The sequence below is a fragment of the Colobus angolensis genome, unplaced genomic scaffold, assembly GCF_000951035.1.
Source record: "Colobus angolensis palliatus isolate OR3802 unplaced genomic scaffold, Cang.pa_1.0 Scaffold117, whole genome shotgun sequence".
NCBI lineage: Eukaryota > Metazoa > Chordata > Mammalia > Primates > Cercopithecidae > Colobus > Colobus angolensis.
In genome coordinates, this window is record NW_012112808.1 from 4,713,526 (window position 1) to 4,730,237 (window position 16,712).

The following is a 16,712-nucleotide window of genomic DNA, read 5'->3' on the forward strand; positions in this document are numbered from 1 at the left end:
TCGAAGGTGGTGTTGGGCCTCTCGGTGCTGCTGACGGCGGCCACAGTGGCCGGCGTACATGTGAAGCAGCAGTGGGACCAGCAGGTCGGTGTCACGTGACCGTCTCATCCGGGCCCGCGCGCGGCGGCGACCTGGGGCCTCTCGTGGTCTCTGCTGGTTCGGTTCCTCAGTTCGTCCTCGTGTCTTTTCCCCGCGGTGGCGCCTCTGCACCCCCACGCGTTTGTGGCTGCAGCCGGTGGCGGCCCTGCTGGGTTCCGGGCGCTGCAGCTCCCGGCGGGCGTGTGCAGCCTGGAGGTTCAGGAAGACCCGGCCGCCGGGCTTAGTGCCTTGGGAGCCCCGCGCTGAAGTGGCCTTGCTCCGCACTCGCACGGCACGCACGCTTTTGGGGTGCCCAGAGGCTCTGTTTTCAAGTCACAGTTGGCCCGCAGGGTGCGGACCTTTCCACATGTCACTTGGGCCGCTAGAAAATAGAAGGCAGGGAAGGAGTTTCTTGGGGTGCATTCTGCAAGTTACCAGCCTCTTTCCTGGCCCAAGGTTGGGGCTAAAGCGTGATGTGTTTTAAGTGCTTTTGATTGTATCCTGTGGTAAGGGAGCCCCCCCTCCCCATACTCGTTCTCCATGCCTTTGACCAAGATAATTTGGTGAGATATTTTAACTTCTCTTTTAAATGAACAGTTTGCTGTGGAAACTGGAATACTGGGAACGACAGAGATAACAGCCTCCAGATTTTCTTTTTGGTACTTTTATTTCAGGGAATATCCGTGACCTGCTGATCAGCAGTGACTGACCATCTATTCTTTCCTCTCGGTTCATATTTTCTTTCTTATTCAAGTTGGCAGACCTTTAATGGCTGATTACTGTGTGGACGCTACCTCACTAAGCACCTTGGGAATACGAAGATGAGGAAACTCCACTCTTCCAGAGTCTATCAGTGATTCACAACCGTGCTGAGAACGGGGAATTGGGTCGTTGGTGAATTTTCAGAGAACAACTTGGCAGTGATTGGGGTTGAACCTAGTTCACCAAGGGTGAAAATAATGGACAGGATGAATCAAGAGTAAACAGTCTTTTTCTTGATTTGCCTACCTAGAGCTTTGGACTGTGCTGTGTGCTTGATATACAGAGATGAAGCGGATGAGGTCTTTGTTCCTGGTATTTACAGACTGTGGAAATTAGAAGAGAGGAAGCATGTGATGATACAAGAATTTTGACGAGGGGGATGGGGATGAGATGACTTAATGAAAGGGCACAGGAGAGATCAGAGATTTGGGATTAAAATGTGCTCCTAAGGGGCTAGTTTTGGAATAGAGGCAGAAGACTTCCGCCTCTTAGAAGGAAAACTAAAGGATGTTGATCCTGGGAAAACTTGAGATGGAGTAAAATTTAGTATGACAGATGTTGTTCTGACGTCAGTGAAGTGATTTTTGAAGGGTTTGGGTAGGGATGGATTAGAGCTTGGCTTTGGACCCTAGCTAAACATCAGACGTTCCCGGAAAGTTTTTACAGTGTGACTAAGGTTTGGTCCCCACCCCAGACCGTTTAAACCAGAATCTCTTGGGGATGAGGAGCTGGTTCAGCAATGTTTTAAAAGCAACCCAGAGAATTTTAACACAGGGCTAAGAACCATTGTGTTACAGAGTGGAAAAGTGGTTATTTGGAAGTTAGCGATGAAGAAAATGTTGACCAGGTTGAAAAGGTTGACCAGAATAATGTGTGTGTGTGTGTGTGTGTGTGTGTGTGTGTTTCTTTTTTTTCCTTTTACGTCTGGTTCTTCATTAGGAGCTTACATTGTATTAATAGCAGTGGGAAAGAGTAGGACAAATGATTTCGCACATTGTATGTGTCAGAAGATTCAAGGAAGCAAGAAATTAAATAACGAATATTGTTTCCTGACTGTCTACCACATACCAGGCAGTGTATTAAGCACTTTACGTATATCATCTTTAATCCTCACAGGAACCTAGCAAAAATTAAGCAGTGCTACATGAGGAGCCAGAGTTCTAGGTGTTAGGGTTGGAAGAATAAAGAGGTCTTTAGTGGTTAGAAAGGTAGTTCAGTGAGGGTCACAGGAAGGATGTATGAGGCAATCAGCATAGACCTTGAAGCCTAGAAGATAGCAAATGATGGGATGGAGAGCCAGATCATAGGCACACATGACACCTCTGAGAAGAAAGGGTAGGATCTGGGAGGCAGGTGTGGAAGGAATGATTCTGGTAAATGGTGTGGGCTTGGGAGGGTGGGTATCGGTGTGTCATGGTGTAAGAAGCACAGGACAGGAAGACCTGTGGTCCGGGGAGTGGAATAAGCACCTCCCTTTTTGTCTCAGTGGGGATCTTGCCCAGGGTGCATGGTTCAAGACAGTTGGGTTTCAGTTGAGTTATATCAATCCTGGGACTCCTTCAAATCCCTCATAATGAAGCTGTAGACCTGGAGGAGGTCCAGCAAGTAGGTTTTATATTAGGTGAGTTTTAAAACTAGGTAAAATAATTTGGAAAAAACCCCACAAACATATGCAGGCCCTGGGCCCCTCTCCCATTAATTCTACTCTATACAGCCACTATTAAAAACTGTTTATTGGCCAGGCATGGTAGCAGCACTTTGGGAGGCTGAGGCAGGCAGATCATTTGAGGTCAGGAGTTCGAGACCAGCCTGGCCAACGTGGTGAAACCCCGTCTCTACTAAAAATACAAAAAGTTAGCCGGGCCTGGTGGCGCACGCCTGTAATCTCAGCTACTGGGGAGGCTGAGGCACAAGAATCACTTGAACTCAGAAGGTGGAGATTACAGTGAGCCGAGATCATGCCATTGTACTCCAGCCTGGGCGACAGAGCAAGACTCCTCAAAAAACAAACAAACAAACAAAAAACCTATTTATTTATTTGTTTGTTTGTTTGGTTTAGAAATGGGGGCTTGTTCTGTCACCCAAGTGGGAGTGGAGTGGTGCAATCTCAGCTCTCTGCAGTCTGTGCCTCCAGGCTCAGGTGATCCTATCACATCAGCCTCAGGAGTAGCTGGGACCACAGGCACACACCACCACTCCCTGCAGTTTTGTTTTTTTTGTTGTATTTTTGCTAGAGACGGGATTTTGCCATGTTGCCCAGGGTGGTCTAGAATTTCTGAGCTCAAGCAGTCTGCCTGCCTTGGCCTAAGATTACAGGAGTGCTGGGATTACAGGAGTGAGCCACCACGCCTGGCCTAAAACCTGTAGAGTATTTTGTGAGCAATAAACTATAAAATGTTAGTTATTAGTAATGACTAAATTGATGTTTTTAAAAGTCTCATCTTGGGTGCCAGGTCCATGTTCTGAAATGCTGTGGTTTTTTAGTGCTTACTAAGGTAACTACCATTGATGAGCATTTATTTTTTCCTCTGGTAGTAGCATTCTTCTTTTTCTTCTTTCTGTGTTATATAATTAATTAATAATTCTGCATGATTTTTACATTTTTAACTTTACGTGCTAGAAGCCAAGTTCAGATTTTAGTAATCTGCATTTTTTTCTCTTGATGTTTGTTGTTCAGCTAGGATAATTGCTAACTGAAGAGTAGTTTAGAGTGTTACTATAGTAACTCGCCAAGTTTTTAAAGCATTACATATCAATTAAAGTTTAAAAATTTAACATTGGCCGGGCGCAGTGGCTCACGCCTGTAATCCAGCATTTCGGGAGGCTGAGGCAGGTGGATTACTTGAGATCAGGAGTGCAAGCAAGACCAGCTTGGCTGACGTGATGAAACCGTGTCTCTACTAAAAATGCAAAAATTAGCTGGTCATGGTGGTGCGCGCCTGTAGTCTCAGCTATTTAGTAGGCTGAGGCCGGAGAATCACTTGAACCCAGGAGGTGGGCGTTGGCAGTGAGCTGAGTTCACACCACTGCACTCCAGCCTGGTTGACAGAGCGAGACTCTTGTCTCAAAAAATAAATTAAAAAAAAAATTTAACACGGTGCCAGTTTTTTTTTTTTTTTTCTGTTATTTCCCATTACATTTTCTGTACTAAATGCTCAGGAATTTCTAAAAGTATGGTAAGAAATCATTTCAGTAATAACATTTAGCACACTACCAAATTTATTTGATCGTTTATTACATTTTACATTTGTACAGAAAATTAAAATAGTAACTGGGTATTTGGAATCTGAAAGTTTTAAGTGTATTTTGGTAACACTGTTATTTGGATTTGAATGGCACAAGGATGGGGACCACCTGTTCGGGATGTTACTGAAATCTGTTTCTTACGTTTTTAGAGGCTTCGTGACGGAGTTATCAGAGACATTGAGAGGCAAATTCGGAAAAAAGAAAACATTCGTCTTTTGGGAGAACAGATTATTTTGACTGAGCAACTTGAAGCAGAAAGAGAGAAGATGTTATTGGCAAAAGGATCTCAAAAATCATGACTTGAATGTGAAGTATCTATTGGACAGACAACACGAGTTTGTGTTTGTGTTGATGGAGAGTAGCTTAGTAGTATCTTCATATTTTTTCTGGTCACTGTCCTTTTACACTTGATCAAATAAAGGACAGTGGATCATATATTGTAAATTACTGCTTTCAGGGTCCCTTACATCTGAATAAAGGAGTGTGAGCAGACACTCTTTGGAAGAGTCTCTGTCTGTGTGATCCTGGTAGAAGCCCTGTTAAGGTCACTGTCCAGAGCTTAGGGTTGTTACTGTGAACCACTGCTGAGCTTGTGAGAAGGAAGGGATGGATAGTAGCATCCACCTGAGTAGTCTAATCAGTCGGCATGATGACGAAGCCACGAGAACATCGACCTCAGAAGGACTGGAGGAAGGTGAAGTGGAGGGAGAGACGCTCCTGATTGTCGAATCCGAGGACCAGGCATCAGTGGACTTATCGCACGACCAGAGTGGGGATTCCCTCAACAGCGATGAAGGAGACGTGTCGTGGATGGAGGAGCAGCTGTCCTACTTCTGTGACAAGTGCCAAAAATGGATACCAGCCAGTAAGGAGCTTCTCAATCCCTTTGATTTGTCAATTCCTGTGTGAAGGTTTGTTTTTCCAACCTGTGAAAGAAGCGTGACTGTGTAAAAGAGACCTAAATAAAAAGATAATTATATTTATTCCTAGTCGATCAGGTATAAATTTATATAAAACATAGGGACGTTTGTACTAATGAAACTTACTGTCAACCTCTATCACATTGTTAAATTAACACTTTTGATGGTAACTCAATAAAATTGAGAAAATTGGAAATCCTGTGTTACTTAAAGAATTAGCCATGTTTTTCTGACAAGATCATAGAGATTTAGGGCCAATTCCAGTCCCAGTGTTGAATTCATGTTCAAGTTTATAAAAATTACTTTGTTAATATTTAACTTATGTGGAGAACTCCTCTTATTGTATACTGAAAAGAGGTTAGAATTAGCAGATTGAAGGAGTTTTTTGCCCTTTTTCTAGGACCAGTCTTTTTTCCCATTTTCCTTTTTTTCTGCTGGCAAGAGATACATCATACACACTCCCTGATTGCCTCAATCTTGAGATTTTTTTTTCTTTTTTTTTTTTGAGGTGGAGTTTTGCTTTTGTTACCCAGGATGGAGTGCAGTGGAGCGATCTCAGCTCCTAGGTTCAAGTGATTCTCCTGCCTCAGCCTCCCAAGTAGCTGGGATTAATAGGTGTTTGCCAGCACACCTGGCAATTTTTTTTTTTTTTTGAGACAGAGTTTCGCTCTTGTCGCCCACACCGGAGTGCAACGGTGTGATCTTGGCTCACTGCAACCTCCGCCTCCTAGGTTCAAGTAATTCTTCTGCCTCAGCCTCCCGAGTAGCTGGGATTACAGGCATGTGCCACCACGCCCGGCTAATTTTGTATTTTTAGTAGAGATAGGGTTTCTCCATGTTGAGGCTGGTCTTGAACTCCTGAGACCTCAGGTGATCCACCCACCTCGGCCTCCCAAAATGCTGGGATTATAGACATGAGCCACTGTGCTTGGCCCTAATCTTGAGATTTTCAATGGCCAGCTTCCTGGCACTTGAGGAGCGTGGCTTGCCAGCCATCACATGGTTCGTACCGAAACAAGATTTTCCCGTTAGGCAAGAGACTAGTAAAGATATACTACTTGAGGAATGCCTTTGTGTAATATAATTTGTAACCAAGTCAGAGAAATACATATATAATTGTGAAGGTCATTTTCTGGCATGTGGAAATGTTTTTCTTAAAATAGGTTCAACTTCAAATTTAGTCACTGTTAACAAATTAATAGTAACATTTTCACGGGAAACGCAGAATTTACTAGTTAGATGGTTTTTGCTTCTGAGCGGTCTCTGCTTATTAATTTCAGGTTCTGCCTGAATTCTCAGTGGCTTTCACTTTATCCTGTGAGGACAAATTTTAAACTGCCCTTTGTGGTCAGGAACCTGCTAACTGTAGCTTCTTTGATCTCCATACAACTTTGCAGTTAGGGTGAACTTCTCATTCTTCACAGACAATTCTTATCCTTAGGGCTTTGCACAGTTTTTTTCCTCTGGAATATGCGTCTCCACAGCCTCCATTCTCCCTGCACACAAAGACACCCCTTTTCACCTGGCCAATTTCTAATCCTAAGCCTCCCACTAATATAGGTTGGGCCCCCCTTTTATTTACCCTCACACTGCCCTGTGGTACACATCACATTCGACTCCTTTGGTTTTCATGTGTCACAGAGCATCAGCATCACCTGAGGGACTTTAAGAAATGTAACTCCTAGGCTCTGCTTTAGAAATTGATTAATTTTATCTGGGCTAGAACCAAGCATATTTAGAAAACCAAGAACAGCCTGGGTGATTCCAATGCACTGTGAGCATGGAGAACCACTGTGCTGTTGTGATCACCTATTTTCTATGCAGCCCTCGGGGAAGTGCAAAGCTGTGAGAGCAAGCGCCATTTTCTGTCTTGGACTTTGTATTCCCAGTTCCTAGCCCTGTGCCTGGTATGCAGAGGGAGCTCAAATTTTTTGAAAGAATGTGTGAAGAGACCTGCCTTTGGGAGTCAGGAATGTGACAGTTGGGAAATCCAGCAATAATACCTGCTTTTCCAGTACCTTTCTCCTAAAAGTTACTGGATCCTACAGATCTTAGTGGGCGTATACTTGGTGTTAGAAATCTTTCTTACTCCCTTCTTTTTCCATATCTTGCAATTGTGGGTTGTCTGAAGAAAATACGACTCGACATAGGAAAGGAAAATCTGGGTGATAAATGGATTAAACCTTTGGGTTACCGCTGCTCTAGATAAACCTGTGATATGACTTTTTGTTTTTCTCCTAGGTCAGCTGAGGGAACAGCTCAGTTACCTTAAGGGTGATAATTTTTTTAGGTTTACTTGTTCGGATTGCTCAGCAGATGGCAAGGAGCAGTATGAAAGGCTGAAGCTGACATGGCAGCAAGTGAGTAAAAAGCCCTCCCCCGAGTCCATGAGGGTGGTTCCCCCAGGAGTTTGTTGGAATGAATATCTAGAAACTTAGGGATGAGCTTTTGAGTTGTTTGGAGGGGCACTTTTTATTTCGCAATGAAATTAGATACCGAATATATGGAGAAGGGAGTGAAAAATACTCGCTGTAATCCCAGCACTTTGGGAGACTGAGACAGGCAGATCACCTGAGGTCAGGACTTCGAGACCAGCCTGGTCAACATGGTGAAACCCCATCTTTATTGAAAATACAGAAATTAACTGGCTAGTGGTGGGCCCCTGTAATCCCAGCTACCTGGGAGGCTGAGGCAGGAGAATCGCTTGAACCTGGGAGGCGGAGGCTGCAGTGAGCCCAGACCGCGCCTCTGTACTCCAGCTTCAGCGACAAAGTGTGACTCCTTTTCAAAAAAAAAAAAGAAAAAAAAATGTTCGCTGCTGACTTGGCGAATTAGGCTTGGGAGGCTTGAGAATCTCATGATTTCATGTATATGTGATACCAAGCTCTGATGATCATCGAAAATGAAATTCTCATTTTCCTGGCAGCCATTTTAAGAACAATAAAACTTTTTTAAAGTGGAAAGATGGCTACGTTGAAAATAGATTTGGAAGACGGAAGGTGACTGATTGCAAAAACCAACATAACCCAGCTTTTCTGCATTTGAACTCGGAGATGTTTGAATTTTTGTTTGCTGAAATACTTGTTCATTTTTAACCGTCTGTAATACCAACATGCTAATCTAAGCCAGCTGTATCCTAAACAATAGCTTTTTACTGATCTCCAGGTGGTATTAAATTGTTTTGGTTTTGTTTCTATATCAATAGGTTAATGTATAATATGAATAATAATAAGGTATCAATGTATACTTTTTAGTTCAAAAACCAAATAAAGCCAGACATGGTGGCTCACATCTGTAATCCCAGCACTTTGGGAGGCGGAGGCGGCCAGATCACCTGAGCTCAGGAGATAAGCCTGGGTAACGTGGTGAAACCCTGTCTCTATAAAAAACAGGCCAGGCGAGGTGGCTCATGCCTGTAATCCCAGTACTTTGGGAGGCCGGGTGGGGCGAATCACCTGAGTTCAGGAGTTTGAGACCAGCCTGGCCAACATGGTGAAACTCCGTCTCTACTAAAAATACAAGATTAGTTGGGCGTGGTGGTGCATGCCTGTAATCCCAGCTACTTGGGAAGCTGAGGCAGGAGAATCGCTTGAACCCGGGAGGCTGAGGTTGCCATGAGCCGAGATTGCGCCACTGCACTCCAGCCTGGGCAATAAGAGTGAAAGTCCGTTTCAAAAAAAAAACCAAAAAAACAAAACAAAACAATACAAAAATTAGCTGAGTGTGGTGGTGGTGCACGCCAGTGGTCCCAGCTTCTCAGGAGACTGAGGTGGGAGGGTTGCTTGAGCCTGGGAGGTTGAGGCTGCAATGAGCTGTGATCGAGCCACTGCACTCCAGCCTAGCTGGTGACAGTGAGATCCTGTCTCAAAAAAAAAAAAAAAGAATTATATATTACTTAGTTTTTATGTTCATTCATTCATTCAGCAAATCTATTTATGTATTTATCTATTCAGGAAATCTATTATGAACCAGGTACTGTTCTAGGCCTGAGACTACTGTGGTGAACGAGACAGCTAAGGCCTCTGCCCCAAGACAGCTGACATTCTATACTTAATTTTGATAATAAACAGGTCAACAAGATAATTACCCACAGCACTTTTTACTTTGAAGGAAATAAATAGATTGATGAGAAAGATTTTAAATTACACCATGTTAGCCACTTATGGTGTTCCTTGTAAATTGTAGTTGCCTTAGCAGCCTTAGTCTATTATCTTAATTATCAGTGCTTTATTAGGACATCTGATGAAACCTGTCAGTGTTGAATTAGGAAGCCTTTTCTTTGACTTGCCTGAAAAAAATGTAAATAGAAAATGAAGAGAAGTTTGTATTGAGGATAGAGCCTTATGAATATTATAACTGGGACATTTTTCTCAAGTGTACATGGGATACTGTGTGTAGGCAAGATCTTATTAATAGATTATTGTGATACGTGCACACAGGTAGGTTTGTATTTGTCCTGCAAGTGGTTTCTCATAAAAGCTGTATAATGGAAGAAGAGCAAATATATGTAATTTGTTATTTTCAAAAATGTGAGTTTTCTGTAGTGGGTCTTTTTAAAAGAAAAGCTGGCTTTTGCTTATTTTGCTCAGAATATGTAATATTGGCTCACTTTGCATATTTTTTTTTTTAATTTTTAAATCTTTTTGAGACACGGTCTTGCTCTGTTGCTCAGGCTGGAGTGCAGTGGCACGATCTCAGCTCACTGCAACCTCTGCCTCCCAGGTTCAAGCAGTCCTCCTGCCTCAGCCTGTCTAGTAGCTGGGATTACAGGCATGCGCCACTATGCCTGGCTAATTTTTTGTATTTTTAGTAGAGACGGGGTTTTGCCATGTTAGCCAGGCTGGTCTCAAACTGCTGACCTCAGGTGATCCACCCACCTCGGCCTCCCAAAGTGCTGGGATTACAGGTGTGAGCCACCGTGCCCAGCCACTTTGTATATTTAATTAGACTAACATAACTTGCAAATTATTTTTTCACTTCTAAAAGACATATTGATGGTGGATACTAACCTGGTAGGGTGAAGTGATAACTTAGGTTGCATATATCTGGTTCTTAGCAAACAACTGACCACTATTTCTAGTTGCATCTGAAAAAGTCCATCTCTTGTTGAAGACCTGAAAGAGAATCAGTTGGTCTTGAATAGACTCCATTGATGTAGCCACATTCTTAGTGTATTGAAATGTGGGTTTTCTGTCTTTAAATCTTAAACTTTGAAAGATTTACCAAAGAAATATGTAGAAATATGTGTAACACAAACAGCATTTTGTTTGTATTATAAAATACTTAAGAGTAAAGAGGTCTGATCTCGTAATTAAAAGGCCCCTTCCTGCCACGCTCCCTTTCTGTGTCCTTTCCTCCTCCTCAGTGACTCCTGTGAATAGCAGTTCCATACAGAGGAGAAACTGTATCAGACACTTGGGAAGAATAGGGAAGGTTTTACATTATTTTCCTGGAGACTCATTCTTACGGCACAAGTAAGGATACCATGATCGATCTTTGCCCATTATTTTTCTACTGTTCTTCAGCATATACTGAGTACCTGCCAGCTCTGAGCTAGGCCCTGTGGATACATTGGTCCACAAGATCAGCTTCATTACTGATGAGCTTGGTCTGGTAGCATGAGAACAGAAAACTAAACTGGTGTTCATTTTTTTTTTTTTGAGATGAAGTTTCACTCTTGTTGCCCAGGCTGGAGTGCAGTGGCTTACTGCAACCTCTGCCTCCTGCGTTCAAACGATTCTCCTGCCTCAGCCTCACGAGTAGCTGGAACTACAGGCATGCACCACCATGCCCAGCTAATTTTTATATTTTTAGTACAGATGGGGTTTCACTATGTTGGCCAGGCTGGTCTTGAACTCCTGACCTCAGGTGATTCACCCACCTCAGCCTCCCAAAGTGCTGGGATTACAGGCGTGAGCCACCGTGCCTGGCCTGGGATTCATTCTTTTAGATCATAAATTCCAGGAGATGAGGAAAAACAGATCCTTTATATACTAGTTTATAGTTTTCCCAGTAAAGATTAAGTGATAATAGAAAAAGTTATTTTCAAGTAAATATGCAAACTTTAACTTTTTAAAGTCATAAAATGTCTCAATTATACAGAAAAGTCATAGAAATAAAATAACAGATACTTTATCACTGAGATTATCAGCAAATACATGTTTCTGAGATATTCTTCTGAGAGTGGGTAAAGCTTGTTCTATGATTTTCTTAAATTATTTATTGAGCAATAATTATTTTTTAAACTTGTGGTGAAATATGCATAGCATATAGTTTACCATTTTTTAATGTACAGTTCAGTGGAATTAAGTACATTCACATTGCTGTGTAATCACCACCACCATCCACCTTCAGAATTTTTTTATCTTTACAAAATGAAAGTCCATGCCCATTAAACACTAACTTCTCATGAATATTGATTACTTAAAGGAAGATGTTTGTTGGCTGGTGTAGACCAGATGCAGATATAACTGGAAGACATTTAAAAAAATCTGTTCATGGGGTTAATTGTTTTTAGACTGTCTGCAAGTATTGCAAGTTTAAGAATGGGGAAATTCAGGCCGGGCGCGGTGGCTCAAGCCTGTAATCCCAGCACTTTGGGAGGCCGAGATGGGTGGATCACGAGGTCAGGAGATCGAGACCATCCTGGCTAACCCGGTGAAACCCCGTCTCTACTAAAAAATACAAAAAAAAAACTAGCCGGGCGAGGTGGCGGGCGCCTGTAGTCCCAGCTACTCGGGAGGCTGAGGCAGGAGAATGGCGCAAACCCGGGAGGCGGAGCTTGCAGTGAGCTGAGATCCGGCCACTGCACTCCAGCCTGGGCGACAGAGCGAGACTCCGTCTCAAAAAAAAAAAAAAAAAGAATGGGGAAATTCGAAACTTGGTTAGTGAAGGGTCAGAATTACTGGGCCCCTTTGAGTGGTGTAGATATAGGTCTTTCCGTAAGACTGTTGGGGATTTAATGCTGTGAATACAGATGTTGGGGGAATTAACTGCAATTTACTACACTCCTTACAGATACAGGATGCTCTTTATAGAAATAAGGATTAGGCTGGATGCAGTGGCTCACATCTGTAATTCCAGCACTTTGAGAGACTGAGGCAGGCGGATCACTTGAGGTCAAGAGTTCAAAACCCTGTCTCTACTGAAAATACAAAAATTAATCAGGAATGGTGGTGCAAATCTGAGATTCCAGTGCTCGGGAGGCTGAGGCAGGAAAATTGCTTGAACCCAGGAATTGGAGGTTGCAGTGAGCCGAGATCGCACCATCACATTCCAGCCTAGGCATCACAGTGGGACTCTGTCTCAAAAAGACCAAACAAACAAACACAAAAAAAATCGATATGAGTATATGGGTATAGATTCAAAGAAAAATGTCTGAAAGGATGGGATTATTTCTTGATGGTGGATTTCAAGTGATTTTTACTTCCTCTTGCTCTTTTCTGTATTACTGAAGTATTTTACAATGAGCATATGTTATTTATATTTCTGGAAAATACCTCCCCATTTGGGGCCATGAATTCTTCATCTGTAAAATAAGAGTAGATTAGATTAGATTAAGAGTTTGCATCCTGAGCTCTGGGGGTGTCTGGAAGCCCTCTGAGAATGGGCTGAGTGGCCGGGCCTTTCAGTTGTCTGTTTCCCCTCTAATGCTGATTTCATTTGAAGGAGAGATTTGACAGGTAAAAATGGCCGAGTCACCGAGTAGATGGCATGTAGCATTATTTTTAGTTCTCAGATTCTGAGAATCTTTTTTTTTGCCCTCTAAGAGCTTAGAAAAGTGTATACAAGAGTGGTTTTCAAGATACTTGATAAGGGGTAGTGCCATTGGTCAGAAAATGCTGGCTGGAGGAGGCACCTGAAGGCCTCCTGCTGTCAGAAGGTAGCCTTTGATTTAGGACTGCACTGTGTAGGGTGCAGATCCTTGGGACAATGCCTGTTTATCAGCTGATTCAGGGGCAACTCTGTTGTAGCCATCAGTTCAGCCACACAGCCCTGCGTGTGTGGCACCTAAGGATTAGATGCTTAGTTCTGCACATAATTAAGTGGATTAGTGATATCTAACGAAAGTGAAAAAGGAAGTAAATTCTACCCTGGGAATATTCCAAGATACTGTCCTTCCTTTGTTCCCTCTGTTCCCCGCCATTCCTACTCAGAATATAAAACAGAAGAAACTTTTCCCCCCTCAAGATTAACATCCCTAACCGTGCTGTTCTCCCACCTCTTGTTTCAATTGTGTTTCAGGTCGTCATGTTGGCAATGTACAACTTGTCTCTAGAAGGAAGTGGACGTCAAGGTTATTTCAGGTGGAAAGAAGATATCTGCGCTTTTATTGAGAAACATTGGACTTTTTTACTAGGGAATAGGTAATGTGTTGTTAAAAAATCTTATACTTGAAGGAATATGTAAAGAATGAAGTATATAAGATTTGAGACTGCCTAATGTAGCCTTGTTAGAGATTTATTTTAATATTTTTGAGACAGAGTCTCCCTCTGTCACCCAGGCTGCAGTGCAGTGGCGCGATCATAGCTCACTGCATCCTCAACCTCCTGGGCTCAAGTAATCCTCCTGCATCAGCCTCCTGAGAAGCTGGGATTACAGGTGTGCACCAACATGCCTGGCTTATTTATTTATTTATTTATTTATTTATTTTTTGAGGAGAGTCTTGCTCTATCCCCCAGGCTGGAGTGCAGTGGCGCGATCTCGGCTCCCTGCAACCTCCACCTCCCGGGTTCAAGCGATTCTCCTGCCTTAGCCTCCTGAGTAGCTGGGATTACAGACACCTGCCACCATGCCTGGCTAATTTTTGTATTTTTAGTAGAGATGGGGTTTCACCATGTTGGCCAGGCTGGTCTTGAACTCCTGACTACAAGTGATCCGTCTGCCTCGGCCTCCCAAAGTGCTGGGATTACAGGCATGAGCCACTGCTCCTGGCCTTATTTTTTAATTTTTTTGTAGAGACGGGGGTCTCACGTTGTCTCAGGCTGGTCTCGAACTCCTGAGCTCAAACAGCTCTCCTGCCTCAGCCTTCCAGAGTGCTAGGATTATGGATGTGAGCCACCGTTCCTGACCTTGTTAGAGATTTAGTGTTTACTTGTGGCAATTACAAAGAATTTTTGAATTCCAAAGAATGTTTTTACTTTTTTAAGATTGAAAAAACAAAAAAGAAAACTTGGCCAGGCATGGTGGCTCATGCCTGTAATCCCAGCACTTTGGGAGGCCAAGGCAGATGGATCATCTCTAGTCAGGAGTTCAAAACCAGCCTGGCCAACATGGTGAAACCTCATCTCTACTAAAATACAAAAATTAGCTGGGCGTGGTGGCAGGCAACTATAATCCCAGCTACTCAGGAGGCTGAGGCAGGAGAATCGCTTGAACCCAGGAGGTAGAGGTTGCAGTGAGCCAAGATCGTTCCATTGCACTCCAGCCTGGGCAACAGAGTGAGACTCCATCTCAAAAAAGAAAATATTTATTTCAACTGAACATGACATTTTTTGAAGAAATTCTTAGAATGTTAAAAAATAAAAATTGTATTACATGAGACTGTTCAAGAGTTGGATAAGTCAATATTTCCCTTGAGGAGATAGGGTTATTACATTCTTTAAAGCCGTGTGTGGTGGGGCATGCAGCTACTCAGGAGACCAAGGTTGGAGGATCACTTGAGCCCAGGAGTTTGAGGCCAGCCTGGACAGTATAGTGAGACCCCCATCTCTTAAAAAACACCAACCAGGCCAGCCCGGGTAGTTCATTCCTGTAATCCCAGCATTTTGGGAGGCCGAGGTAGGCGGATCACCTGAGGTCAGGAGTTGGAGACCAGCCTGGCCAACATGGTGAAACCCCATCTCTACTAAAAATACAAAAAGTAGCTGGGCATGGTGGCGGGCCCATAATCCCAGCTACTCGGGAGGCTGAGGCAGGAGAATCGCTTGAACCTGGGAGGTGGAGGTTGCAGTGAGCTGAGATGGTGCCACTTTACTCCAGCCTAGGTGACTGCGTGAGACTCCGTCTCAGACAAACAAGCAAACAAAAAAACCCAAAACACAGCAGTGCCTTATAGGAAGACAAGAGAGGAAAAATAAGGCAGTTACTGACTGTGTGTATTTAGGTTGCCCTTAGTTAATTTTTTTTTTTTTTTGAGACGGAATCTCCCTCTGTTGCCCTGGCTGGAGTGCAGTGGCGTGATCTCTTCTCACTGCAAGCTCTGCCTCCCGGGTTCACGCCATTCTGCTGCCTCAGCCTCCCGACTAGCTGGGCTACAGGCGCCCACCACCATGCCTGGCTAATTTTTTGTATTTTTTGTACAGACAGGATTTCACCGTGTTAGCCAGGATGCTCTCGATCTCCTGACCTCGTGATCCGCTGCCTCAGCCTCCCAAAGTGTTGGGACTATAGGCGTGAGCCACCGCGCCTGGTCGTTAATAGAGTTTTGTGTTACTAGTATTTGTTTTGTTAACTCAGTAGACACTTTTTTATATGTTTAACTATTTTTCATAGTGCTTAGCAAAGTCTGGGCACATCTGCATATGGCTTGTTTGTTAGTCACTGTATTTACCATTGCACTTTGAGTTTGCTGCTGTGTGCTCGCCTCAGTGGCTGCTTTGGTTCATTAGACTCGGGGATGCTGATGTACAGACCTTGCGACCATGTATTTTCACTAAAGGTCCACGTGGACCTGACAAGACTTTTATTGCTCTTGGGTACTTGAGTTTGCTACCACATTGGTGAATTTTTGTTTGAGATTCTGATTGTTAGTTGTTGTCTGAAGTCCTGTGTGAGATTCATGAATCTTACGTAATGAGATTAGTTTAGACATGACAAAGTCTCTGACCACTTCAGGTCAGGGCAGGGAGTCCATGGTTTTCCTCACTCAGGGCTCATTGCAGCCTTTGTTTCTTCCAACGCTGAGGAATCACAGCTTTGCTTGTGTTACTGAGATGCGGGAGGGCAGTCAGAAGGAGGGTGACCTTCTGCAGGCTGCTGTGAGAAAATGGAATAGACTCCCTACATTTTTACAAAAGGGGTTATTTTGGTTCTTGAGCTATTTAGTGGTGCTAAGAAAAGAATCGACACTGTAACTGGTTCTTTCTCATAAGGAAAGGAAATCTGTTGTTTTAGTTTAATGATATAGCACTATTTATGGAACTTAATGCACCCCATTTATAAGGGATAAGAAAGGGAAAAAACTGATAAAATTGGATCTTGGAAGGTTTTCATGATCTTCGAGTGCTGTTCTATTTAGTGAGTTATCTCCTGGAAGAAATTGGATTTAGATTGCCTGTTTTTAAGGATATTGCTGGAGTTTAACAGAAGTTGTTTAGTTGCTTCATTTGTTCATTTCTAGAGCATGTTTTAAGAGGAATCAGCTGAGCCTTATTTCTTTTTAACATGCCAATGAAAGGCATTAATTACTCTCCAATTTCTGTGTAGCGTAACTGTTATCTAGTGTGTTGGCCATATTGGTATATCACCGGATTTATTAATTTGATCTTCCTATTTAAATCAAGTCACTTAAAAAAATACATTAATTTTAAAAGAAACTTAACATCATCACGGTAAGTGGGAAACCTATATAAATTGTTGTAAATAGAATGTAACAATAAAAAATAAAACTGCTGTTAAATTGTAGCTGGATCCCATGGCATATAATGGCAAGCTGTGGCTTTCTTTTCCTGTCAAAAAGGGAGGCTACAAGTGTTAATGAGAATT

At 43.0% G+C, this 16,712-nt stretch overlaps 2 protein-coding genes across 2 annotated transcripts in view; both read left to right on the top strand.

Annotated features, from left to right (window-relative positions):
* PET117 (PET117 homolog (S. cerevisiae)) overlaps positions 1–5,202 on the top strand; it is a 5,765-nt gene extending 563 nt beyond the window's left edge. Inside the window, exons 2-3 of the mRNA XM_011963564.1 lie at positions 7–84; positions 4,236–5,202. Of these exons, the coding sequence (XP_011818954.1) occupies positions 7–84; positions 4,236–4,385 (228 nt within the window). The 3' untranslated portion in view covers positions 4,386–5,202. The remainder of the gene's footprint in view (positions 1–6; positions 85–4,235) is intronic.
* Positions 4,240–16,712, top strand: part of CSRP2BP (CSRP2 binding protein) — a 49,577-nt gene continuing 37,104 nt past the window's right edge. The window contains exons 1-3 of the mRNA XM_011962921.1: positions 4,240–4,951; positions 7,248–7,366; positions 13,251–13,372. Coding sequence (XP_011818311.1) covers positions 4,693–4,951; positions 7,248–7,366; positions 13,251–13,372 — 500 coding nt within the window. The 5' untranslated portion in view covers positions 4,240–4,692. The remainder of the gene's footprint in view (positions 4,952–7,247; positions 7,367–13,250; positions 13,373–16,712) is intronic.